The 26,242-nt window shown below is 41.6% G+C and overlaps 2 protein-coding genes across 10 annotated transcripts in view; one reads left to right on the top strand and one right to left on the bottom strand.

Moving 5' to 3' along the window:
- Positions 1-8,833, top strand: part of SYNJ2 (synaptojanin 2) — an 86,813-nt gene extending 77,980 nt beyond the window's left edge. For 3 of the 4 annotated variants that reach the window (XM_048844126.2, XM_075126833.1, XM_048844127.2), the window contains 3 exons: positions 822-930; positions 2,234-2,433; positions 5,468-8,833. In XM_048844126.2, the coding sequence (XP_048700083.1) occupies positions 822-930; positions 2,234-2,433; positions 5,468-6,256 (1,098 nt within the window). In that variant the 3' untranslated portion in view covers positions 6,257-8,833. Of the gene's footprint in view, positions 1-821; positions 931-2,233; positions 2,434-5,462 lie in introns of all 4 variants that reach the window. The other variant, XM_075126834.1, reaches the window with a different exon arrangement.
- A 2,761-nt stretch (positions 8,834-11,594) lies between these two features.
- Positions 11,595-26,242, bottom strand: part of SERAC1 (serine active site containing 1) — a 46,109-nt gene continuing 31,461 nt past the window's right edge. For 4 of the 6 annotated variants that reach the window (XM_075126836.1, XM_075126835.1, XM_048844128.2 and 1 more), the window contains 9 exons: positions 24,118-24,231; positions 22,055-22,217; positions 20,586-20,736; positions 18,874-19,015; positions 17,279-17,379; positions 14,671-14,768; positions 13,924-14,106; positions 13,294-13,437; positions 11,595-11,967 (listed from right to left, as the gene is read on the bottom strand). In XM_075126836.1, coding sequence (XP_074982937.1) covers positions 11,831-11,967; positions 13,294-13,437; positions 13,924-14,106; positions 14,671-14,768; positions 17,279-17,379; positions 18,874-19,015; positions 20,586-20,736; positions 22,055-22,217; positions 24,118-24,231 — 1,233 coding nt within the window. In that variant the 3' untranslated portion in view covers positions 11,595-11,830. Of the gene's footprint in view, positions 11,968-13,293; positions 13,458-13,482; positions 13,814-13,923; positions 14,107-14,670; positions 14,769-17,278; positions 17,380-18,873; positions 19,016-20,585; positions 20,737-22,054; positions 22,218-24,117; positions 24,232-26,242 lie in introns of those variants that run through there. The other 2 variants (XR_007355765.2, XM_048844130.2) reach the window with 2 other exon arrangements.

The raw sequence follows: 26,242 nt of genomic DNA on the forward strand, positions 1-26,242 counted from the left end.
ATGGCTACAGTGGCAGAGCCGCAGCTGCACTGCTGTAGTGCGTCAGTGTAGCCACTCACTGCAGCGACAGGAGGGGCTCCATGGACGTAGTACTGTCTACACTAGGAGGTAGGTCAGCTTAACTGTGCCACTCGGGGCAGTGGGTATTTCACGCCACTGGGTCAACCCAGCTTTTTAGTATAGGCCTGGTCTAAGATTGAGGGGGTTGAAGGCTGCGCTGTGCTCCTATGTCAGCCACTGCTTTGATGGCCTCTGTCCAGTGCAGAGTGTATACGTGAAGTGCACACGGGAGACCAGCACGCCCATAGCTGGCACCTTCAATGGAGAGGCCCAGAGCTGAATAGACTTGAGGATTAGACTCTCCTTCCTCACACAGAGGACCCCCACTAGTCAAGAGGAGGCACATTAGTGGGACCCTGTGGGGATCTTTGCATTGCTGTTCCTTGTGCTGTACTTTCAGACTTGGCTCGGGGCTGTGACTGGGGGCTTTTATGGAAAGTAAAGTTACACATAAATGCTGTGAAAATATTTCCCTCTCCCCCCGTCAGACAAGAGACAGGTAATGAGATCAATTGGGGCAGCTACAGCCAGTAGCAAAGATATGATAGCTGCCAAAGAAAAATTAAAATAAAGCCATTTTGAAATATTAGTAGATTGTTAAATGGCAGCCAGTGCAGTTCTGTGGAGACAGGTGCATGAATCGCTGGAAGTGATTACACCGGTACAGCGTACAGCCTGTGGGTTAAAGGGTTTCACAGGAAAAGCCTTTTCCTTCAGAATTACTCACTCACCTACTCTTTTCCCCCTTTTCTTGTTGTAAGCCTAAAGCCCGGACTGGAATAAGTAAGCCTTATAACGTCAAGCAGATCAAAACCACCACAGCTCAGGAAGCGGAGGAAGCTATTAGATGTCTGATGGAAGCAAAAGGCGGTAAGCAGAGCTTTCCAATGGAGTTTTAAAATCTCCAAATAAAATGTAGGTGCATTTCATCCTCCCTGACCATAACCTAAATAAGACATGTATTACCTTTAAAACGCTCCTGTTAACCTTAATACAACCTTGGGGGGTCCTGCAAGATTTTTCTTTGAATGTTTTCTGTCAGCTTGGATACCATTAGCCTTTTTGTTTCAAGATTACTTAATTTCTGACTTTTAAAGGGTCCCCATAAAATGTCGTATTTTAAAATATGTCCTTGCTGTTCCTGTTACTAAGAACATCATAGATTATGGTACTCGGCTGTACTCTGAGAAAGACAGATGTCACCTTCCTTCTCAACATATCTGTTCCCTCTGTGACTCCAGAGGGGTAGCTGCTTGCTTTAGTAACAACAATGTTCGCTTCTGCAGATAGCAGGGCGGAGCCTACACAGCACCAGTAGAGTGAGCTGGATTCTATCCAGGCTCACACATCAGCAACAGAATTGTTAACTAAATTACAAATGCAGAGTCTTTATTGTTGATGAAGCATGAACCAGAAACATTTCAGCTTTACTCTCACATCCCAGCCCAAGTTTATAGGGCTGGCAATTAGAAAAAAAATTTTTTTTCATTCGTAAAACTGAGTAAATGTAATCTGGAATCACTGAGAGAACAACCCTGGAATGCCATTTTTATATTTGCTCTTCAGAGCCCGTTTGCACGTTAAAGGAGAAAGAATGGGTGAAATCAAGTTTACTTTGCACTAGTTTATTACTGTTTACTTTTTATATTTCGCTTGGCTAAGAAAACTAGGCTGGTCAATTTCATTTTAGGATTCTCATGCTCTAGTAACACCTAGCTCTTCTACAGCACTTTTCATCCATAGAACCCAAAGTGCTTTACAAAGGAGATCAGTATCATCATCCCTATTTTACAAATGGGGAATATTTGGCATGGAGAGGTCATCCAGCAGGCCAGTGGCAGAGTTTGGAATTTAACCCATCTCTCCCGAGTTCCCTCCATTGACCTATCACCTAGGTCACACACTAGCACAATGCTTCTGTGTTTGGGTTAGAAGTAATGCTGGCAAGGAGTATAATGAATATGCAATGACTAGTTTTCATAAAATTAAAGTCATTCTAATGATACATTTTTGGTGAAATTCTGTATTTATTTCCAAAACCTTCATCTTCAACCTGAATGCTGTCCCTGTACGATAATGGGCAAAAGCATTTTGGAAAACAAGACCACAAAGGAAAGAGATCTTTGAGCTACGCTTCAGACAGATTCAAACAATGGTTGTTTTTGCATTTCAGGAACACAAGAGAATGCTCTGAAGCTTGCTCCAGTAAGAACCCAAACCACCCAGCCTGACTCCCTTCCCAGCATCACAAAGTCAGCATCATTTCAGGGGTCACAATCAGGACCAGTGCTCGTGCCCCATCGCCCTCCACCCAAAGTTCCAACCATAAAGAAGCCGGTGCCCCAGCAAAGAACTGGAGTCAAATCAGAAAATGTAAGATAGCCACAGCAGCTATTCATTTTGCAGAGTGTTTTAGCAGAGGGGGCAAGTTGTTAAACAATTCACATGAAGTTCTATCAACTGGCTCAAGCATCTGTTTGAGCTCTTCTGTCCTGTGAAAGGAAAAGGAGGACTTGTGGCACCTTAGAGACTAACCAATTTATTTGAGCATGAGCTTTCGTGAGCTACAGCTCACTTCACCTGTAAGTGTCTTTGCATATAGCAGTTACTGTGGCCTATATGCACAGTAAATGAACATCAAGTAGAGGAAATCATTATCTCCCATTTTGACAAAGTTATCACTAAACTTAGCTATCCATATTCAGCTCTTTAACTTCCCGCTGTGATGGTCCATCCTCCTAGTGGTTTTTGCCCTCCTCTGAACTCCTATCTTGGCTACATGTTTCTGAATTGTCAAGAACTGAACACAGAATTCCAGATATTCTCTCACCAAATCTGCCTCTTATGCATCCTAAACTTGAGATAATTCATTGTGAACTTGGATCTGGTTTAGTGACTACTCTCAACCCGAAGTTTCTGCATTTTTGCTCTGCTAATCACACTACATCACCACAGTGTAGGTTTCCTTCAGTAAGATAGAAGGAAACAGTCTGCTAAAATGCTGAGAATTTAGCCTCCTGGGCAAATGCAGAAATTCCATTTTAATTGTTCTTATCTCCATCCAAAGTCCTTAGTTCAAACTGAAGTCAAAGTTGATTGGAAATTGTGTTTTAGATTTTTTTAAAAAATATTTACTTAGGACATCATTTGTTGCTTTTTTAGAGAAAAAAACCAAAATCCCCCAAAGTCCATCCAATCAGTTTTGTTCATATCTGCTAACAATTGTCCCTTCTGAACCGAGAATCTGTAGGTCAGGCTTTGAACCAAAAATAATGTATTTATGAAGTTACAAATCACAAAGTTGGTTCATTAGAGTCACCAGAGCCCTTGGTGCCAGCTACACTACTCTAGCATGTGCCATTTAAACAGCACTTATTAACATGAACAAAATATACCTGAAAACTCACAGGAGCAATGGCCTGCCACAACCAATAAATCGTAAAACAGGGTCTCCAGGGAGGCAGGAGCCCAGTGGTTAGGGTTCTAGCCAGACACTTGGCTCTCCCACAAACTCTGTGTGACCTTGGGCAGTCACATAGCCTCAGTTCCCCATCTGTCAAATGGGGATAGTAGTGCTTGCCTACCTCACAGCAGTGTTGTAAGGATAAATACGTTAACGATTGTGGTGCTCATATAGTACAGTACAGTAATGCAGGCTAAGTACCATAAATATGCGCTTTCATATTCTTCCTCTGTGACCGCCTTTGCTAGACAGCTCTTCCCTAAAGGTTAGTCTTTAGGGTCTCCATCCTACCTCGCTCTGAAAGGGCACTTACTATATCCCCTCAGGCAGTTTGCACAGCCTTCCACTGAGCAGAACCACAAAGGAAAAAGAAAGAGAAGTAAACCAAACAGCCCCACCTGTTTCCCTATATTTAACTCACGCCCATCATCCACGTACTCCTGAAAGATCTCAAAATAGAAAGGCTGCAGTTATTGAACAGTATAGGATCTGAAAGTTCATATACTTGTTTGTCCACAGCAGACTCAGAGTATGTGTCTGCACTAGAGGGGTGTAAATTCTAGCGCACATTAGTATATTGTACACTAATTGTCCCATGGGACCCAGCTAGCGCACAGTAAAAGTTCCCTAGTGAGTGCTGACATAGGGGACTGCATTAACACACACTGGGGAACTTCTAGTGCGCACCAGCAGGGTCCATACAGGCCAGTTACTGCACAACAACCTACTGCGCATTAAAATTTACACCCTTCTGGTGCAGACTGATGTACAATGTAGACAAGTCCTAATGTGATGTTTCCCCCATCTGGAAGTGAGTTTAGAAGGGAGCTCAGTACCTCAAAAAACCCTTCCACCTCTTCCACCTCCCCTGCCCCCCCCCCAAAAAAAAGAGAAAGATCTCTAGACATAAATGAAAGGGGGATTGCCCTGTATTCAATGTAAGATGCATTTTCTGAGCATATAAAAAGACTGGCTTTGCATAGTTTTATACTAAGGGAGACTAGCCAGGAGTTCATGTGGTTTCACTCAGAAGTACTAAGAATAGGAGATCGGGAATAATAGTTATATCAAGCTAATTAGCTAGCACTAATTTAATCTGGGCCCAAAATACATTGATCTATGGGCTCTTCGAGCAAGTGTGCCTGGTTAGTGATCCAGGCCATGCAGTTTAAGCATATTGGGCTAAAATGCAACAGGAATGACCTTTTGCTTCCCTTACCAGGGAGGGAGGAATCCATATGGCCAGGAATTTATAATGGCAGGGATGGGGACCACAGTGGCACTAGTAACATAACACCACCTTTAAAAACATATGCAATTTCACATTTTTTCCCGGTTAACCTTTTCTGCTTAGGCAAGGTTTTTTTAAGTGGAATATGAGGCATTAAGGAAGAATGCAAAATTCCACATTATGGTACAAATCCTGGCCACAGTAAGACATGAATGCAGTTTTTGGGGTAGCTGAAGCTAATTGTCCTTCAGCCTCATGTATCACAAGGCACACAAGCCTAATGCCCCATTAATGCAATCCCTGTCATCCCTTATCGTTTCAATATTATTACAGCAGCAGGAAAATGTAACAGTAAAAGAACTCCTCAGAACTGTGTTGTCTGGAGATTTGACCCCACACATAATTCTAAAGTGGAAAGGCAAATGGTCACAAAAGGATGTCTTTTTAACACAGGGAGTGAAGGGCAGGGCTGATTTAAAGCTGTTACTCTCATGCCTTCACTTTCCACTTCCTCATCTCATTCAGTGATTCCACCAACTTCTTTCAATAATGCACCCAACACAATTCACATCCTCTTTATCCCACCTATTGTTTGAGCGTTTTCCCATCTGGATGGGCAGAGCTAGTGCAGCGGCCGAGTCTAAATCTAAAACACCGCTCTGACTCGTATTCCTTTTGTTCCCCTCTCTCTGTGTGTGTGTCTGGAAGAGCAGCTTGACCAGCAGCCCGTCCGCTTTCACATTGGATTGTCCGAGTCCTGCCTTGAAACCAAAGCCATTACCAGTCCCACTAGGATCACCCCCATTCCTAAGCCGAGAACAACGCCGCCCGGGAAAGCTCCTGAGAGAAGAAGCAGCAGCGATAGGCAGCCGCCCAGCCTAGGCATTTCAGAGGAAAGTGCGGTGGCCCTGCAGAACTCCTTTGCCCCAAAGGTTCCACCACGAAGGAAGAAGTCTGCTCCTGCTGCCCTTCACCAGCAGGTGCTTCAGAGCAGTAACAGTCTGCTTCTTAGTGGCTTAACATTCAATTCCAACAACAACAATAGTCCTTCTGAGTACAACCCTACAACACAGGACTCTGACATCCTCCCCCTTTCTCCCGGAGACTCTGATCTTTCAGCTCCAACATCCACTGCCAGCCCAGACAGCAGTGGCACTAAGCACTTGACACCAACTGCTTTGGACTTTTTTGCTGACCTTCAAGGCCCTCCTACCCCAGACATCCAGCAGCCACAGCTGTTAGCCACCAATTCACTAACAGAGAGCATCAATCTCTTGGACCTGGACACCGATATTTCCTTTCCTTTTTCCACACCAGCAACAACTAGCCCAACACACACTCCGAGCAATTTGAAACTCCCCAGCCCAAAAGATTTTAGTCACTGGGTTACTTTTAGTGATGATGAAGTCAATGGTACATTATCAGAGGGAGTCAGCAAACTGCTGGTCTTAGAGGAAAACAAAAATACCTGGATGGACAGAAATGCTAACTTAGAGTTGTGAGATTTTTTTTTCCTTGATTTTTTTCTTTTTTCCGCTACAGAAATCTAATTACTGTACAAGATAAAAATCTGCTTTGTATACAGAGTTGTAGAAGTGTGGCAAGGCCACATTTTATTTTTGTGTTTAAAAAAATTCTAGTATGATCTGGGGGCAAAATACAAGACATCAGGCAATACTGTACAACTTGCAAAAAAAAATCTTTAGTCTAAATTATTTCCCTTTTTCTAATCCAGCTGAAAAGTAAAATGATATTTCAGGTACAGAGTATTCTTTAAAAGTATGTAATGATGCATGAAGAAAACAAGAATAAAGTTTATAGGTATAATTTTTTATATAAAACAGTTTTTAACATTTAAAGACTTGTCTACATGGTAAAATTTAGCAGCAGAACTACAGCAGTATAATTATACGACTACACTAATTCTGAGGGAATAGTGTTCCCAAGGGGAATTATCCTGGAATAACTTTAGCAGTATAATTACACCACTATAATTCTGCTGGTAAATATGCTGTAGACAACTCTTATGCTGCATCTCTTTCATTTGATTTACAACTAGCTGCAGGTTCTGTAATCTCCTGGTGTTAGCCTGGAGTCTAAATTCCTCAATCCTTGGCCATTATTGTTAAGTAAGAGGGGCGGAGGACGTTACGGATTAGGTGCTCTCTATTTTGTTGAACATGCTTGTTTTTAATCTCAATCATGCAACTGCACACTGATATTATGATGGGCCCCTTACCAGCGTGTGTGATACTAATAATGATACACTTACAAAAATTATTCTAGAAACTCACGTTTTCTTTCAATGCATCGTCTCCTTTACGTTCAGATTTAACTGATTCTGTTCTGGTCAACGCAACCTAATGCTAAATGACTTGCTATCCCGTTAAAAGGCATATGGACGACGACTGTCTATAACTTTGGAAGGGACAGCGCAGGCAACCTGCTAGTAAACATTCCAATTGTCTGTGTATTGTATGTATAGTCATGATCGACTCCGGTGGAAGTACACACGATGTTTGACCACTACTCCCACCTTTGCTCCCCTCAGTTTCTTTGCAAGGAAGTTCATGTTCATGCTTAGCTACTAATGAAATAATAAATGCAGATGAGCAAAGGCTGTCTATACACTTACATGAATGCTACACTGGTCCAGCAGGACTCAGCATGAGCAAGGGTAGCAGAATCTAGCCTTAGAGTGGAAAGGTGGGTTACTAACTAATTTCTGCCCACTGATGATAAAGGTGTGTGCTGGCCCCTGGAGAGTGTATAGATGCACCTTACTTATTCACCTGTGCTGGACACTTGTTACCAGTTTAGCAGGTGTAAGGCAATTAAAGCACTATATACCATTTGGAAATGAACCTGTAGCACCTAAAGCAGGGGGACAGGCAAATCTGAGAAACAGTGTGACAGTACCATTTGTCAAGAATTATATTCCATGAAGAAAATGGTAAAGGGAGACAGTTAACTTTTTATTTAAGGGAGCTACTAATGGGGAAGTGAGAGGAAACCAGAAAATAAGGCAAGGAGCAAACTTAGAAGTGGAATGCTCTGTGCAGACTTGTCTCCCCAGATAATGACAGATTACTGAGGCAATGAGTAGAACTAAAGGACATCAAGATTTCAGTGGGAGGGAGAGGATGGGGGTAGCAAAAAAACCTTTAAGAAAATGCTATTACTTATGCAACTGTTTTGTAAAAGACAGGCTGTAAAACTAACTAATTCCATGAGCATGAAAGAGTTTTGTCAAACTAAATACAGAATTTGCCATGGTCCTCTGCTTGTTAGGATCAACTCTGAAGGAAAATACTGATATGACAGTGATGGATGCTGTGTAACAGCACATAGCAGTATGACTGGGCTGCAGCTAGACCAACAGTGCATCTGAGATTAGGGTAACTAAAATGCACTCAACTTTAGCTTATTCGATACAAGTCTTTGCAAACACTTGAATGGTTTAATGCTTAAAGATACAATATCATGGTCCATGTTTCAGAAATAATAGTCTGGGGAAAGCATCTTGAACAGGGACTTTCCCTGGATACTCTTCAAACAAATAGTCCTGCAACTGCTGCTTTACTTTCCTCCTTATATTTAGGTAGCGCTCTGGTAGGGCATCATAAGCTACAGGACCAGTGTTTCTAGTGGAACTACAGTGCAGTTAACATGCAGGTCTCTCAAAATGCTACAGCTGATGTCATCATTGCAAAGTCACTTCTGCATTTGCCAACCACTTTAGCATTTATGCTTCTCAACCCAAGATTTAGCTAAAGGGAAGATAGCCTTGATTTCAAATGAGGCTTTTTAGTGTGCGCTAGCTACACATTACCTGTGCTAAATGTGTGAAGCATTTACATGGTCTATGGAAAGCAGGCAATTAAAAGTTATTACACGCATGTTTCAGTTCAGGCTCAATAACTTATAAATGGAATGAAGCCCCTTTTTGGATAATTACTAAAATGATGCTAACATTTTTAAGCAATTGGGGAAAATCCAGGGTCTTGTATTTAAACTAGACCTATTTTGTGCTTAAATTGTAAATATGTCAATTAAATGTCTTTTCTACAAACCTTTAATTGGCTTAATTCTCTTCTCAGTTGCCTAGGTTATTTGGGACGTCGGCCAAGTTCAGTTCTATTACTATCCAGCTCGCTCAAGCCGTCTCATCTCTACTGCTGAATTCTAAGCAAAAAAAGACAGTCTGTATAAAAGTAATGCTGCCCGTAGATCTAAGCTCTTCGCGCTCCTGCTCCATGCACATTTCTTTAGTAGTAGAGAGGCTAGAGATAGTTTTGAAGTGCTCAGTTCCACAAAGGTGAGCCACTCTGAAAGAGGCTGGCTAGTTAGTTCCCTAGCCCATCACAACCCCCAGCCTCCTTTTAAAAAAAGAAAAGCAACAGTGGCTATTTATGGACATAGTTCACCATAAATCATTAAGGGCTGTAAAAAATAAAATACGTTTAGTACCGTATCCAACATTCTGTGCAACAAAGAATTGAACAGCCCTGGGACAGCTAATTTATGTTAATGAAAGAGTTAGCAGGAAAGCCAGTTGAAGTGGATTTATACATGTCAATTACAACTTGTTTAATTACTCCACTTTACTAAGTGGCCTTCAGCACTAACTATATCTTTTTTCTGCGTAAGCGAGTGGTGACCCATGCATTAAAATGAGAATCCCTCCAGCAAACAGGCTTCATACAGTCAGTGACGGCATATACTATTCTAGCAAAACAAATCAAGGAGAAAGAACGGGTTGATTGAAAAGGTGGATGATGAACTTGATGTGGCAACTAACCAGGTTCTCAGATGATCCCCAAACAAGCCAATCATCGAGGTAAGGGAAAACATGGACCCCATTCTTCCTTAAACAGGCTGCCACCACTGCCACACATTTAGTGAGCACATGAGGAGCTGTTGAGCGGCCAAAGAGGAGAACCATATACTAATAATGGCAGCCCCCTATGACAAAACTAAGGAATTTCCTGTGGCTGGGGAGCACCACCACATGGAAGTATGCATCCAAAAAATCAAGGGCAACAAACCAACCTTGTGATCTAGGGAGGGGAGGATCAATGTTACGATAACCACACAGAATCTTGCTTGATGAATTTGGTGCCCGAATGAAGGTCCAGTATAGGTCTCAGCCCTCCCTTTGGCTTGGGGATCAGAAAGTAGCAGAAGTAAAAACCCACCCTTGAAACTGTAGAGATCCTTTCTCTATAGTGCACAGAGCCCAAACTTCCTGGAGGTGCACAGCCGCATGAAATTGGTCACTGAAAAGAGATGAGTCAGGAGAATGAGAAGGGACAGAACAGAATTGGATCAAATATCCCAGTCCCACAGTATGTAGGACCCACTTCTCTAAGGTTTTCACCTCCTAAGACCTGAGGAAATGAGAGAGTCTGTCCCCAAAATGGGCAGGGATGGAAAGATCACTTCTGTTTGCATCCCTGCCCTTGAAGTCAAAGGGTTGCTTTCCTACAGTAGGTTGAGTGGAAGACAATTGCTTAGAGAATTAGCCTACTTCTTTTGAGGTTTCTGTCTTCTTCTGAAGGGGTCACACTGTCTTGGAGGATAGAAGGGCTACTCTAGTCCTGGTTGGCTAGTTTTCTCTGGAGCGAGGCAGCAGAGTAAATTTTCCTCCCTAACAAGTCCAATCTCTTTAGCTCTTTTTACTTCAGGATCAAGTTAAATTTCCCAAGGCCCTGGGTGTGAGAACACCATTTGAAGCCTTTGGATGGTATGTTTATCTATATGTTTAGCTGTCAGGGCTAGCCAGGCTGGGGTCAGCCACAAAGCTTTCACTGGCTGTAACAAGGCATAATTAATCAGGAGGGCAGTCCTTCCTGGAGTTGTTGCCTGAAGAATATCCAGCAATTTATGCATTTTTTTTCCTTGCACCAGTTCAGTGTGTACACTCAGAGTTGAAGCTATTCTCTGCAGAGAGTCCTGATAGGACTTAAAATCTGCTGCACGGGGAGAAAAGGAACCTGGAATGACTGAGTCATTCAGAGAGGGCAAGGACAGAAGTGCTGGATCCAATGGCATGTCTTCAGGGAGAGGCAGATCCTCTGGCAGACTGCTGCCTTTTCAGCACTCCTAAGTAGGCAGCAAGAAATCAGCACAAAAGGTCCCCTACCCAGATCCTGTGTATGGCAGAGCAGAGAACTAGGTCAAAAACATCTCACACTAGGGCTCTTTTTCTATGATTTTGAAGCCCAACGCTGACAGAATTAAAATGGAACAGCACAAGAATTTATTTATCTTTTTGATTAAAACGAAATTAAACTGCCACTGTCTCCTTTACATAAGATACCATACCAGAGATCAATAGATTAGGTGATGCTTCTCTTTCTCACACAGCACTCTGTTTCCTGCATTTGTTATCAATTGATGCCAACGGGTAAAAAGTGAATTAAACTAGAGGAATGTCTGGGCCTATTAAACAGAAAGGCAAGCAGCATAAACTGGTCCATCAATCAAAACAATATCTTGAATTATTCACGTGTTCTTACTTGGGTTCAAACTCCCAAACATGGATAGCAGATGTGTACTCTGAGACAGCCATTTGTTTCCCTATGCTATTATAGAAAAAGATCATCTGGGTTTATTGTTTTTGGTCCTTAGTGTACCATATGTACATTCGTCTCAATCATAGCAACCTTTCTTGGCTAAGAAGTGAACCATGGGACCCTTCATAGCCCATCCATGCTGCTTCAGAAGAGTAGCTACAGGATACCTGAAGCCTTTCCTCCACTGCATTCCCATCGCCTACTGGTCAAATCATCAGAGGAATTACATACATGTAGTCAATAAGTCAAAGTGAATCACAGCAGACTTTCACCTTTTATTGCCAGATTTCTGGGTCTGTGGTTGAGTTTGTATATATTTTGAATGCATTTCAGATATAGACAATGTAGATTTCCAAGTAGAAGATGTATTCAAAGCCCCTTGGACAGCTGATTTTATTATGAATATTGTGTCTAGTTCTGGAGGCCTGCCAACAGTTTCAGTGGAAAGACTCTGTTGCATTACACTCTGAGGGAGAAGCAAGCAAGGATGATCAAGACTCAACTTCCCAGTTCTCTTGCTAAAGCATCTTGAATAAACTTTACAGTATATTGGTATAGGAAAGTATCTTTTTTCTTTGGCTTGCATATATTCAGATGATTAACCTCCACTGGAATTAGGTCTCCTATGCCTAAATCTGGAGGAGGGGGGGAAAAAAAGTGTAGATTAAGAAAAAGCTCTTGCATTAACAATTAAAGTCACCCAAAACCAACCCCTCCAGAGCTGCTATTTATTCATTTTGTCTTAAACTAGGTTGTTTTTAAATGTGCTGAAAGCATTATCAACACAATGACATAGTGCATAAGCAGATGCAGCTTTAGACGGATTCTACAAAGGGATCCACTTGGACAGACCCTTAGACCCAGCAGAGTTCCACTGACTTCAGTGGGATTCCACAAATATGTAAGTGTCTGCCCATATGGATCCCTTTGCAGGATCAGGGCTTTAGAAAACATCTTCCTTCCCATATAATTTTCCCTTTTTGATTTAGGCATCAGCACCCAGCTTAGTCAATAAGGAGAACATTACAAACATATGCTTTATCTACTGAACACATCATTTAATGTCAAAGATTGAAATCCTACCTATTAAACTCAATGGGAGTTTAATGTCATTGGGTTAAATCCTGGCCCTATTGAAGTCAAAATATCTGCATTTTGAAAAAGTCTAAAAGACTGCAGAAGGTTTTTACTCATAATTAAATGAACTCTTTTATAAAAACTGTGATTTTAGAGTTTTTAAAACTGGGCTGGATTGGACATCAAACATGGACTACAGTATAAAGAGTTTCCCCAAGAAAGGGAAAAACCCATCACTTAAGTGTACAATATAGGTGCTCTACTCCCAGCAAATTTAGTTACACTGAGGCTAGTCATGGTGTTTAGGTATCCCTTATAGCTAATCCTGATCACTTTAGTGAAAGTTCTAGTTAAGGTTATGCTGAGTCTTCTATTCTAATCCCATGTGCATATGTTAACAACTTTCTGAGCAATTCTTTGTTTTGCCTGAAGTTTTCCATATTTGGTCATCCAAAAGGATGCTAGAGTAGTGTGGTGGGTTTGTATGAGAGACTGAGCATTGAACCAAATAGGAAATATAGGCCATGTGAACACCATGAGTGAGATCTCTACTGTAAGAGCTTGAGTGCAGTGATCTCCCACCTTTAAAATAAGGAGAGGACCCTGTTAGATGCATAAGAACAACCTTTGCCACACTGCTCTATAAGTAATATGCTCAGATATGCACTGCGTTCTCACTGATTTCAATAAGAGGGTCACATGTTTGTACTTAGAAATGTATCCAAGGTCAAAATCTGGTCAAAAGTTTAAACAAAAGGAACCATCAATGGTTTTTCATACAATATCCCCTATTTATTTATCTTTCCAGATATTTCTATTACAGTATCTGCATTATCTATCCCCCAACATCAATATGTGAAAAAAAAAATAGCTAATTGACATACTTGCTGAGTCCACAGGTACCACATGAAGTTTCACCATGCTACCTATATGCGTTGGTAAGGTTTCTGCAAAACTCAAGACTGGAAATTTCTTATCTTTAGCAAATGAAAGAAAATCATCATTCAGTTCTTTAAGGGCAGGAGAATCTGAAGGAGAAAAAGAAATACTGTATATTGTGTAAATTGTGTTAACTCATTTTCAGAAAATAAAAATTTATCTTCAATATTTTATCTTGTAAGAAATGTTTTGGCAAAATTATAACTCCAGTAAAAACAGCAGCACGTCCATCGTAAGACCCTGTTTTCAGGTGTTTGACAGCAGCCCAGAATATGCCACGCTAACTCTGTCATTTAATCCTACGTGGCCGGGGATTTGATTACAAGGTATGCTACAGAGGGGTCACATACTGCACTGTTACATTTCTGAACAGCTGAGACGATTCTTCTGTAAACTTGCCCACAGCTTTATCCTCTTCTACAAACAGTTAAGTACAGCAGTTATTCTGTCAATTTAACTGACAGCCTTAGAAAGATAAAAAAGAGTTTTGCTGTTTTTATCTTGCATTTTCAGATGGGAGTGACAAAAATCATAAACAGAAACTCCTATGCTAAGTGGCTACAAAGTGAGCATACCTGTGCTGAGTTCCTTAACCTCCACAGAAGGAAAGAGAAGATATTTAGCATTCATTGAGTATTCAGCCAGCTGGGAGCCATGGTGAGGTACACTGTAAAATATGATTCCTCGGGTGTTGTTTACAATTTTATCCATTTCTGGGTTCTTGGAAGCATCCACCAACATCTTTTTAACTAGAAGACCTGGCAACAAAAATATTAATTTATGCAGGGAACTAAATAATTGTGAGAATGTTCATATTACAATACATACAAATCAGATTATCATATTCTTTCCTCAACTAATTAGGTCTACTCTTCTACTTTGAAAAATATGTAGAAGTAGAAAACTATAATGAGGCAGGAAATGTAAACTGTTACTTTTTGGTGTCAAATCCAATATTCCAAACTTATTTGGTTTCATTTAAACAGTGATGTTCACTAAAGATCCAACATGGAGACAATTTAGCCTACAGGTTCCCAATTACATGACCTTCCTTACAATCTCAGCTAAATCATTCATTCATTCATTCTGTGCCCTTCCCCAACATAGTACAAAGAGATAACAATATAGTTTATTAATAAATTGGTTATGCAATGCAGTATAGTTACTAAAGTAAAACATCAGTTTTATATTTTCAGACCACATTTTGCAAACTTTTGGGTTCGATCTGAACTGTGGTTGTTCAGGCTAATTTAGCTACTCATTTTAAAGCATAATGGCAGATAATACATCGCTGATCTGTACAGCATAAGCAAAGTACTTACCCCCCATGCTATGTGATACCCATACCAGAGGTCTGTCTCCAACACCAGCAGCTCTAAGCTTGTTAAGAAGCTCATTGCTCCTATAAGCAATAGATTTCCTGCAGAAGAAAGAGATGCAATGCGGAAGGCAAACATATTAAAGGGCAATCTCATGCTGGCGTGGAGTTTCAGTACATCAGTATTATGAAAAGGGAATTAGGCAGATAACTCATGTTGGACCTGATCATGCAAGTTACTGAACACAGTCAGCTATTACCATCTTCACTGTGAATTGAGGACACCAAACACCTTGTAGGACTGGGCCCACTAGGAACAACAGGAGCTCAGGGACAGAGATAATGAACATTTTCTGGAAGCACAGGAGTTTTCCTTTAGTTTTGGCATTTAGAATTAGCTCTAAATGTCTCGTTATGCTTTGGGATTTTAAACAGCTTGGTTTTCATATAAAAATATTTTTCTTTTCAAAGCATCAGAGTGTAATGAATTCTATTCTCTTGTGAAGCAAACAAGGTCTGACAAGCAAATACTTTGCTAAATTGCGCTTAAAGTATGGAGCAATGCACTGATAATGCTAAAGCTGAAACCTGGGTTCTGAACAAATAAGTCTGATCTACCTATAATTTCTAAAATAATACATATTGATACTTTGTTCTTCTATTACACTTTCCAGCCAATAATCTCATAGTTAAAAGAGTGGTAAAGCATAATCTTCTCCATTTTGAAGATGGAGAAGTTGAGGTACAGAAAAGGTAAATGACTTGCCAAAGGTCAACAAGTCTGTAGCAGAGCAAGACCATCTACTGATTCCCAGTCCCATGCTTTAAACCATATCACCTTCCTTCCTCATAGCAGAAGGAAAGTTGAGCAAAGAGGACCACAGGACAAGATAAGAACTCGGAGAATTAAATGAGCAGCAGAAATATCAGGATACTCTAAGATCCTGATAGAAAGATCTAAACAACAGCCACATTTAAAAAGCCTTATACAATCAATTCTCAGAATGGATGTTAAAGATCACTCTGCTATAATACCTGTGAAAAGAGATTCAAATGTATCTTTTCAATTGAACTAAATCTTTAAGACAGTTGCAGGGATTTGCTCCTTCTGAGAATCAAGTCCAAAATGGCACGTGGGATTTCACAGCTACATGGAGACTCTAACTGTTGTCCTACACGTCCATGACACTTTAAATGACAGCACTATAAGCTCACTTTTAAAAGGTCAGCTAGCGTATCTATGAATAATAATGCAAGGCTTATAATTCTACTGCTGCATCTTTCTTGAAACTCTTAAGAAATCCTCCTTCATAGCTTTCCTTTTTCAGCATCCATATGGAACTGCAAAATGACCAAATATAGTATGCTCAGGTGATCTTTATTCTGCGGACAAAAATTACTATAATACTTGTTGAGAAATATATTTTTTCCTCTTTCTAACTCCTTTCCACTTCCATAACTCTGATTGGACACAGTAAGAAACAGAGGTACCTGTCTACACAGATTTTTGCTGTTATTGAACTGTATTGTTTTGTTTCAACTAATTTCAAAGAAGTAGGTGAGATTGTTATTGTTTCCCTAATGGAGTGGATTACATATGCTTCCTTTATTGGAATAATTGTATCAATTTGCTAAATACCAAGAAATAGAAGGAGCAAAGAGTGGGGAGAAAAAACAATAAGAATTGTGCCCCCTAATTTTCTATACTGTGATGAAAGTTTTCCCCTACTATGCAGTATAAATCCTTTGGGCCCTGATCCTGTAAACACTTAATTTTAAGCACACAAGTAGTCCCCTAGGCATAACTTTGGGCCTACTCGCCCGCTTCAAATTGAGCTCATGCATAAATGTTTGCAGGATTGAGACCTAGGGCCTCATCCAAAGTCCATTAAAGTCAATGGAGAGACTCCTGTTGACTTCAATGGGCTTTGGAACATACCCCTAGTCTGTACTACTGTTTTTTCTTTTAGAAAACCCTGTTGAGTTGGAGGTGCTGTTCAAATGAGACACATAACAGAAATCCTCATCGCTTGCGGTCAATAAAGATCCCACAACACTTTTGGCAAACATGTCCTGACAAATACCAACTTGAGTTTCATCTGAATGGGGTCTCTTTCACTTCCTGTCCAAAACTATTATACAGCCACTATATTTTATCTGCCACAGAATTGTATCTCTCTCTTTTCAGGGATTTATAACTCTTGAATAAAAATTATCTCCAGGCCAAAACGAGGCATATAAAGTCTTAATCGGAAGATTGTTTTGTTGTGCATTTGGAGAATTGTTTGTCTGAAGTTAAGAAATCCCCCACCCCACAAATAATCTATTCAGGCCAGTCTCTAGAGTTCTTCACACATTTCTCCTTAATGCAAAGCTGAATGAACCACAAGAATTTAGAGAGACACCACAAGCAACTACCCAGGCAGTAGGGAAATCAAGTGTGCACGCTGTTGCTGAGGAACAGATGGTAAGAGGTTTTTTCAAACCCAAATCTCCTCCACAGCAGCACATGACAGGAAAAATAAGATCACCTGCTCCTGACTATAAGATCCTATATGATAACTGTATAGCTTTTTCCCTCCTCCCCAATTTACATGCACTTCATTTGTTACCTGTGGTCCTCAATAGGGCACTTTGTTTTCCAGTCACTCAGGTGGGTGTCATACTCCACAGATACAATTCTAAGCGAAGGACAGTCTGAGGCTAGCCATGTCTAAATTAAATATCAAATCAAAACAAAGGAGCATACTTGAATTTACATTATACCAGTTGGTTCTCAAACATCAAAATCAAGACCAGCAATCTGCTGTAAGATTGATAGTTAATTAGAAGAAAAATAAAAAAACCCTATTAAATAAAGTAAAGTGCAGTTATGGACAGAAAACTGACTGAAATGTAAAAAGGATACCCTTCTGAAAATATCTGCTGCTGGTGTTCCTTTATGTCCTAGCTACTTACTTTAAACGACAAAACAGTTTTTACTACTGTTAGCACATCACAAAGCTACCAAAACGATGGGAGAGTGAGTTGGATTCGGTTTTGACTCATGCATTATTGACAAAATCGTTGAGGTGGCTTTTTTAAGAGCACTAGGAGAGCTGTCTCCCAGCACTGCGCTGCAACCACACAAGGCACGATAAAACGCTGCCAAGGCTTCTATAGACTGAAAAACAGGCATGCAGATTAAGGAAACCGCCCAAAGCCACAAAGGGAGAGAGGGAGTGCCAGAGCTAGAATGAGGACTCAGGCTTCTGGCTCCTTCTCCTGTGTGACACGGAAAATCAATTAGATTAAAAATGGAACCCTGAACTACCATTTTTATAGAGTTACTTTTCTGATTACATTATGCTATAAAATACACAACACCAAACGAGATTTCTTTAAGGCCCTTGTTACTGATTTACTGATAAAACTTCAACAGCAAACACTACAAAGCTTTAGTTAATCAGCAATCAGTTTATTTATAAACATACAGTATACTTGCAAAAAATCTGGAATTTTGTGGACTTTTTTTGGGTCTCCGAATAGCAAATAAAAAAGGCAAGGAGGGTGAACAGATATCTACTAGGCAACCAAATTCTAGCCCAATCCTAAAAGGAATACTAGAAAGAGGTGTGGCGGATACTGCGTCCTCTTTTATTGGAGGGAACAAGGATATCAGAGGGGCTAACATTAGAGGGGAAATCCCACCCCAAGAACAATCTGTTCAGAAATGTAACTTGTTGACAAACATTTACTAGTAAGTAAGTGCTACTTGCGGAATTGGATTAGAAGTAATCTAGATTAAAACCAGGCAGTTGCTAAGATCATAAGAACAGCCATACCGGGTCAGACCGATAGTCCATCTAGCCCAGTATCCTGTCTTCCGACAGTAGCCAATGCCAGGTGCTTCAGAGGGAATGAACAGAACAGGTAATCATCAAGTGATCCATCTCCTGTCGCCCATTCCCACCTTCTGGCAAACAGAGGCTAGGGACACCATCCCTGTCCAATTTGGCTAATAGCCATTGATGGGCCTATCCTCCATGAACTTATCTAGTTCTTTTCTGAACCCTGTTATAGTCTTGGCCTTCACGACATCCTCTGGAAAAGAGTACCACAGGTTGACTATGTGTTGTGTGACTCTAGGTCTCTTCCATTTTCCTCTCCACAATGCTCACTGAAGAAGAAACAATAATCTGATGGGAATTAGTTATTGTCTCCCTACCTTTGGCCAGCATTCACTGTAAATCTCTTCCCCTTCAGAAGCCTTTACATCCAAAGGCTGATTAATGTCTTGTTGTCGCCAGGTTTTAAATGCTGCTCCCAAAAGACCATGAATAAAAAGGACGTCTGCTTTAATGGGCTGACTGATATTGGAAAGAATTTTAAAAAGAAGTAGGGTACATATTTTAATACATTAAAATTTACATTTACATAAGCCATTTCATCCTGAACCATCCCGAAGTGCTTTTTAAAAAATAAAACCTGCACAATATATCTATGTTACGGAGACCATCACATGTAGTATACACAATAAAAAATAAACTGAGGAACCACACAGAATACAGTGGGCTAGGGAAAGGGGAGGGAGTTCAAGTGGTCCATACAAGATAACATTAAATGCATCCAAGCCATCTGCAGTAGGACTGCTGCTATTGGAGGTATGCAGACCCGACAAGAGGCTAGTGGCACATCAACGGACCACAAACAGATACATTTTCAACTTATAAAATGGCTGGAAAACTGAACCAACACCATTCCCTTCATACTGCATCCAAAGGAACAGTGAAATTCCCATGGAATGTTCACCATGCCGGAACACTGTGAGTAATGCAATTATGTGATTTACTAAGGAACAGAGGGAGGGAAGGCGAACCTAAACCCCATGGCAGTACCACTTACCCTTCAAGACACATGCAGGAATATTAAATGAGGGAGGAACCCATAGCCAATGAGGGAAGTACCAGGAGGCTCATTGCTGAATCTCACCTCTGCAATAAGAAAGTTTCCCTTTGCTAACTCCAATTTACATCCAGCCAATACCAAGAAACTGAAGGATAGAGGTATCCCTGGTACTACACTGAGGCACTGTAATAGATTTTGCCACTCTCAAGGTGGCAGAGTGTATCTGTCCCTTCCAGACACCCAAAAGGAGCCTGCTCACCAAGTGGGCCAAAGAGTATTTTACTGGTATGTTTGGAGACAGTAAAATCCCTACAAATTTTGCAAGAGCAAGTGAAAAACGAAGTGCACCTTTAAGATGCTGCTTCCTACAGAGCACCATCTTAACTATGCCCCCATAGGTACAGTAATAGGAAATGGGATCATCATAGTACCTTACCCTCTGTAATAAAAAATGCCAGTCTCTTTGCCCACTACAACTCTAAATCAGGATTTCTATTCATAAAATCCAACAGAACTTTCCAGGTGGCCTGTGCAATGGCATTAATAGAAGGAGTAGTTGCTGCTAGTTGAGGTTGACACCTGCTTCTCCTCCTTGTTTCCAGCTGCACAAGCACAATTACATGTTTTACTAACAATACTCTAGGGGATTTCCTACAATTACTTTCCTGCATTTTTGCCAAATGTTCCTTGCTTTCAAAAGAACAATTATCCACATGGCGCTGGCATCCCAACAGGGCTGAGTTGCATGTGAAGCAATACCTTAAATGTGCATATACTGATTTTTGTAAATTTGCGTTTGTTTTCCCTTGTAACACTCACATTCTTTTCAGGGAGATATGACCAGACTTTCACTGAGTATTTCCTAGTGTCTTAACATTTGAGTTTAAGATGTGGAAGTCCTACATTCCAGACCGACAGGCAAAGCAGACAGCACTGTTGTGCAGCAGCAACTTTAACTCCACCTTCACAAATTTTTTTTAAGTGAATAATAGAAGATGTAGCACGTGCTAGAGTAAGGACCCTCCTCTTTACCTGCTACGGTACTGTGGATGTAAAACATATACGCCATCTGGATACTTTTCCTGCACTGTCTCTCTGTCCAGATTAGCCAGGGCTCTGGATGCATGTGAAGACTGAATGACATGAGGAGACTTCATTGCTTCAGCTAGTATGGAAACCCAACCTAGTTTAAAAATAAAACAAAACACATCTCGCATTGGCTGTTAATTACTAAGAAACTATTATCTGAACTACAATTGCAGAATGGCTTTTCTCATTTAAAATGATGTTTGCCAAAATAATTGTAGGAGCATAAGAATTGCAATGCTAGAACAAAACCTATTTCAATCCAGGTATCTTGCCTCAGACTGTAGCCAGTGCTGGATGGTAGCACCTGTGTAATGTACTGAACTGTGCCAAAAATATTCCACAGTGATGTGGTACACAATTAATCTCAGACTCCAGCTGGTGATCAGTTTATGATTTGCAGCAAGAGCTCTCTCTCAAGAAAAAGAGTGTGTATCCCTCTTCAATTTCTCCCATCACACAAAGGAAGAGAGAGGGGGAAAGGAGCAAAGGAATAAATCCCCAAATCCCTCAAGCAGTCAAGATGTGAGAAAGGTAGAGAAAAGAAATGGCACCTCCCCAGTAGCCCAGTAGAATAAGAGACCTCCAAAATCTGATGGGCAGGGAGAAGAAGGAGAAAGAAAGACAAAGAGTGAATTGTAGTGGGCAAAGACACTGGCCCTTTTCTCTTATCCACCCTGTTAAGCATTTTATGGGGACAAACAGGTAGTCTTCTCAGTTCTGGACTGCCAGGACCCTGTAGCTCTTCTATGGAGTTCTCTTTAAAATTTTGTACATCCTTTGAAATGTATGCCGCAGAAAGCATTAAAGGATTGTGAATATCTGTTCTCTAACAATCTCTTCCTCCATTCTCAAGGATTGAGCAGGGATTCTCACAGAAATAGAAGGAAGGATTTCACAACATAAAGAATTCCACAATCCCCAGGTGCATGTTGGGGCACAAACTCCACAGGGAGCCTGTTAAAAGAGGCAGAGCAGCAAGACCAAGTAGAAGTTACTAGATCTACTTCAAAATGAGGAAACTGATGGACTGGCCTGTTCACTCCAGACGGCAGAGAAACAGACCTACTTGGCTTCCTTACAAGAAGAAATCACAGCCAATAACAAAATCTAGGAACTATTGGGTAGATAGAGTTTGTGAGGAGGAGCCCCAAGAAATTCATAAAAACATCTCAATTCTGATGTTTAGCTGAACTAAGTCCAAATTCTGAACCTTCATCAATGATTTATAATGACTCTGACTGTAGGGATGAGGCACATTGGCTGCACAGAGTAGGCAAGTTTGCAGTAACACTGACCATGCTGCTTTGGGCTGTAAATGAATAGGACTTCTGCCTCCAGCACTACTGATCCGGTGTATTTTACAAAAGTAAATTTAGAATATTAATATTGCATCAAGATTGCTTTCTTTTTACCTGCACGTACTATGGATGAATGAAGACGTTCATCCAAAGCCATATTGCCAATGATGCGAATTATGTTCCTTTGTATTTTCGCAGAATCGTTACGAAGCCGGTATATCCTCTGTAGTAGCTGCAGGCCTCCATTTGCTTCAATTTTATCACAATGAGTAGAAACCTAGCATTTTACAGTAAATTCAGTGATACTAAGTGGAAGTCATGCAAACATCGACATCTGCAAAAGCTTCCTGAGAAGCTCTCAATACATACAATCTCCATTAAAGGTACTAAGTACAAAATCCACATCCTACACAGAAATTCTTACTTAATCTAGGATTTTGTTTTTATGTTATGCTTAAATCTTTCCATTTAACAATTGAAGAAATAAGAACTATGAAATACTTATTTTTATTGAATGCCACAAACTCAGAAAGGGAGTCAAAAATTTTAGCTTGTGAACTGCACAATCATTACAACTTGACAGCCCAGTATTGGGAAGGTGCTGAGTACCTCCACTTTTCTCCCACTGAAGTTAATGGGACTGGAGGATGCTTGACACCTTGCAGGATCAGATCCTAAGACCACAATTCTCTATAACACAACTGCCCACTTTTTCTAAAGCATTGTGTAAACTGAGGCCACTTATTCTGCACACGTACCTGCTAGAACACTCTCTTATAATCCTTTTTCATTAAAAAAGGTAACATTATTCTAAATAGTGCTTCTGTCATTACAGATCTTCATGGCAGCAACAGAAACCAATGTAGGCAGATGACTGCACATTTATGAGCCATACTGTGGACCACTGCTGTTGAATAGATGCTGGTGACATGAAAGTTTCTATTACAGTGATGAGTACTGTGCTATGGCTGAGTACTGTGCTCTTTGCCCTTCCCTACCACACATTTAGCTTAGTGGATTTTTTTCAATATGTATTTATTCAACTTCTGATTTTGGGGCTTCTATGTTCTACCTGCAGTCTTTCTTGTGCAATTAATATTGTTATGGCAAGTGTCACCAGGTGATGCTGTTACACATTGTCTTCCACTTTCTTTTTCTGAGTGTGCAAGTAAATGTTCAATGTTGGGAAGACATGCTGTATTGTTGTTAGTTTTTGTTATGCAAGGTTCTGTGTAGAGGCAATGATCCTTGGGAGAAAGTGCTGCAGCTCTCTGATCAGAGTTAATGCATAATACAGAGTTGCTCTCTGCGAAGTCCACCTTAGTCTTAGACTGAGGGCTTGTCTACAGGGCACTGGCAAAATGCACTAGAGAGGTGTGATTTGTTAAGTGCTCTAATTGCCCCATATAGGCCCTGCTACATTAATGCAAACTAAGTAGCTTTTAGAACACACCAAGCGTTAGTGCACTTTACCCCTCTGGCATGCTTTGCTGTGTAGACAAGCGTGGATATTCCTGAAAGAAGGGACTGCCTGTATGACCATCTCTGTTCCAGGACTGATGTGTGCGTGTGTGTAAATAAAACAAGTTACTCTTAAAATATACCCAGACTCCACATAACTGATTATCTCCTCCACTGAGGAGTTGACATGTACAGCCTTCGATAGCTGTTACCTCTATGCAGGGTAGGGACACTGGCGTCAGAAGACGGAACAACAGAGTAGTAGAGGAATATTTCACAAGGGCCTCCTCATAAAGTTTATCCCTGACTATTCCCTGGTGCTGGTGGGGGTGTGCCCCACTGTGAAATGAACTTTTGGGCCTGCCACCAAAACTGGAAGATCTATGCTACCCCAGGTACCTCCCCCACTCTTTGCCATAGATGCCCTGGGGAACTCCTTAAAAGGGAATCTCCATCACTGAAGGAGAATATCCATGGTTGTAGTGGGAGACAATGATAGATCCTGTGGACAGTCCCCACAAACCTTCCACTCCACCCCACTCATACGTGGATTCCAATCCTGTGAACAGGACCTCAGCAGGTTTTGGGAAGAAAACAGTATCGGGAAGGTTGTGAAGGCAGCTCCCCCCTACCCCATCCCACATATGCACAAGGCAAGATCAGAAAGGGAAGTTTATCGATACAGCTGTTCAATTATAGCTGTATATATGGATTACCTTGGAATGTTGCACTAAAGCTTGTAAACAGAAGAGTTCTACTGTCTCTGAAGGGACTTTACTCAAAGTCTCGCAATAAGGAAGCCCATTTCCTCCAAAACACCACAAGCCCCCCTGCAATAAGAATCAACAACAAGCAAATCAAATCTCAAATGGCTAAATAAGAAGCATGGTTCTAATTATTTTTTTTAAAAAGCGAAGCATGCAACAGCCTGTAAAGCTGTTATACCACGTGCTCTTATGTGTATTGTTCTTCAATATGCAATATGTTCTTCAATATGCATTGTGCTCATATACATCCCACTGTGGGTGTCTGTACGCTCAATCCACTTGAGCTAGAGACTTTTGCAATCAGTACCACTAGGAATCCCTGCTCTTCTGCTGCACTAAACTGAGAGCATAAAAGGGGGGTGTTCATTGCCCCCCTTTCCATTTCTTCTCTCCACTGTCTATCTAAAGTCCTCAGCAGCAAGGAAGGTGGGAGGGTCACGGAATGTATGTGTGCACAACACATCTCAAAGAGCAACAGTTCCTGTACGGGTAAATAACCAGCGGTGCTGGAACAATTCTTATAGTGGGGGTGCTGAGAGCCATTGAACCAAACTGTAAACCCTGTATACGATGGAAACCACTTCAAGCCACAGCACCCCCCTCACCCCTAGTTTCAACACTTATGTTGATTGTGCACATATACATTACTCTGTAGGTGACTCACCAGCAGTTTCCTTACAGGTGGTTGGACTTCAGATTATTTGAAAAGAGACTGGAATACCAATTTGGCAAAGCTGACATCAGCTCAGGAGGCTTGAGAACTGGCATAATGTCTGGAAAAAGGCTTGTACACTAACTAAGACTAAGCTAATGCTCTACAACTATGTACAGTAATTTTTTTTAGCTTCAGTTCACCAGCTTTAAAGAGCAAAAGGGAGCTCCAACTGCCACCCCGGGAGGCGAGAAAGAACTGAGATGGAGGCAACAGACACACTCCTTTTATGCCCTCAGCTCAGCACATAGGCACTAGCGCTGCCTAGTGACACTGCTGGCAAAATCTCCAACTTCAGTGCGTTGGGCGCACAGTGGGGTTGCCAACCCTCCGGGTTTCGCCGGGAGTCTCCCGAAATCAGGCTCTACCTCCCGGAGGCTCCTGAAGCCAAACTGGGAGATTTTAGGCTACTAAAAGTCTGGTGGTGCAGCGGGGATAAGGCAGGCTCCCTGTTTTAGCACGCTGCAGCAGCCAGATGTCCATGCAGCCCCTAGGGAGAGGGAAGGCCAAGGGGGCCCCGTGTACTGCCACCGCCCCAAGCACCAACTCCACAGCTCCCATTGGCCAGAACTGTGCTGGCCGCTTCCGGGAGCGGCACGGGGCCACAGCAGACGCCTGCCTTAGCCCCACTGCACCACCGACCAGGAGCCTCCCAAGGTAAGCGCAGCCCAGCCGGAGCCCGCACCCCCTTCTGCACCTCAACCCCCTGCCCCAGCCCTGAGCCCCCTCCAGCACCCAAACTCCCTCCCAGAGCTTGCACCCCCTCCCGCACCCCAACCCCCTGCCCCAGGCTCCGTCCAGAGCCCCCTCCAACACTCTGAACCCCTCGGCCCCAGCCCAGAGCCCGCACCCCAAACCCCTGCCCCAGCCCAGTGAAAGTGAGAGAGAGAAAACCCCAGAGGGAGGGGGGGATGGAGTGAGTGGGGTGGAGCCTCTGAGAAGGGGCAGGGCCTCAGGGAAGGGGCAGGACAGGGAGCAGGGCAAAGGTGTTTGGGTTTCTGCGATTAGACAGTTGGCAACCCTAACCTACAGTGAAATGTATATGTGCGAATCACTCAAAGGAGAGCCTATTAACTACAGAAAATATAATAAAGCGGGGAAACACTGCAGGTTTTTCATTTTTCAACAATACCATTCCTGCCCCATGTCTCATTTTTACAACAACCTGTTCAGTTGCAAAAACAGGAAGGGAGGAGGGAACAAGCTCTCCCTCATCTTTGCATAACCCCACAAACAGTCTCAGTCCTAGTGGAGCAGGAGCAGCATGGGGTGTGGAAAGGGAAAGCTTCACCCACTCTAATATTATAAAATTAATAAATTATACCTTAAATAAATAAATATTTTTAAAAAAAGAGAGAATGT

The sequence above is a fragment of the Caretta caretta genome, chromosome 3 (assembly GCF_965140235.1).
Source record: "Caretta caretta isolate rCarCar2 chromosome 3, rCarCar1.hap1, whole genome shotgun sequence".
NCBI lineage: Eukaryota > Metazoa > Chordata > Testudines > Cheloniidae > Caretta > Caretta caretta.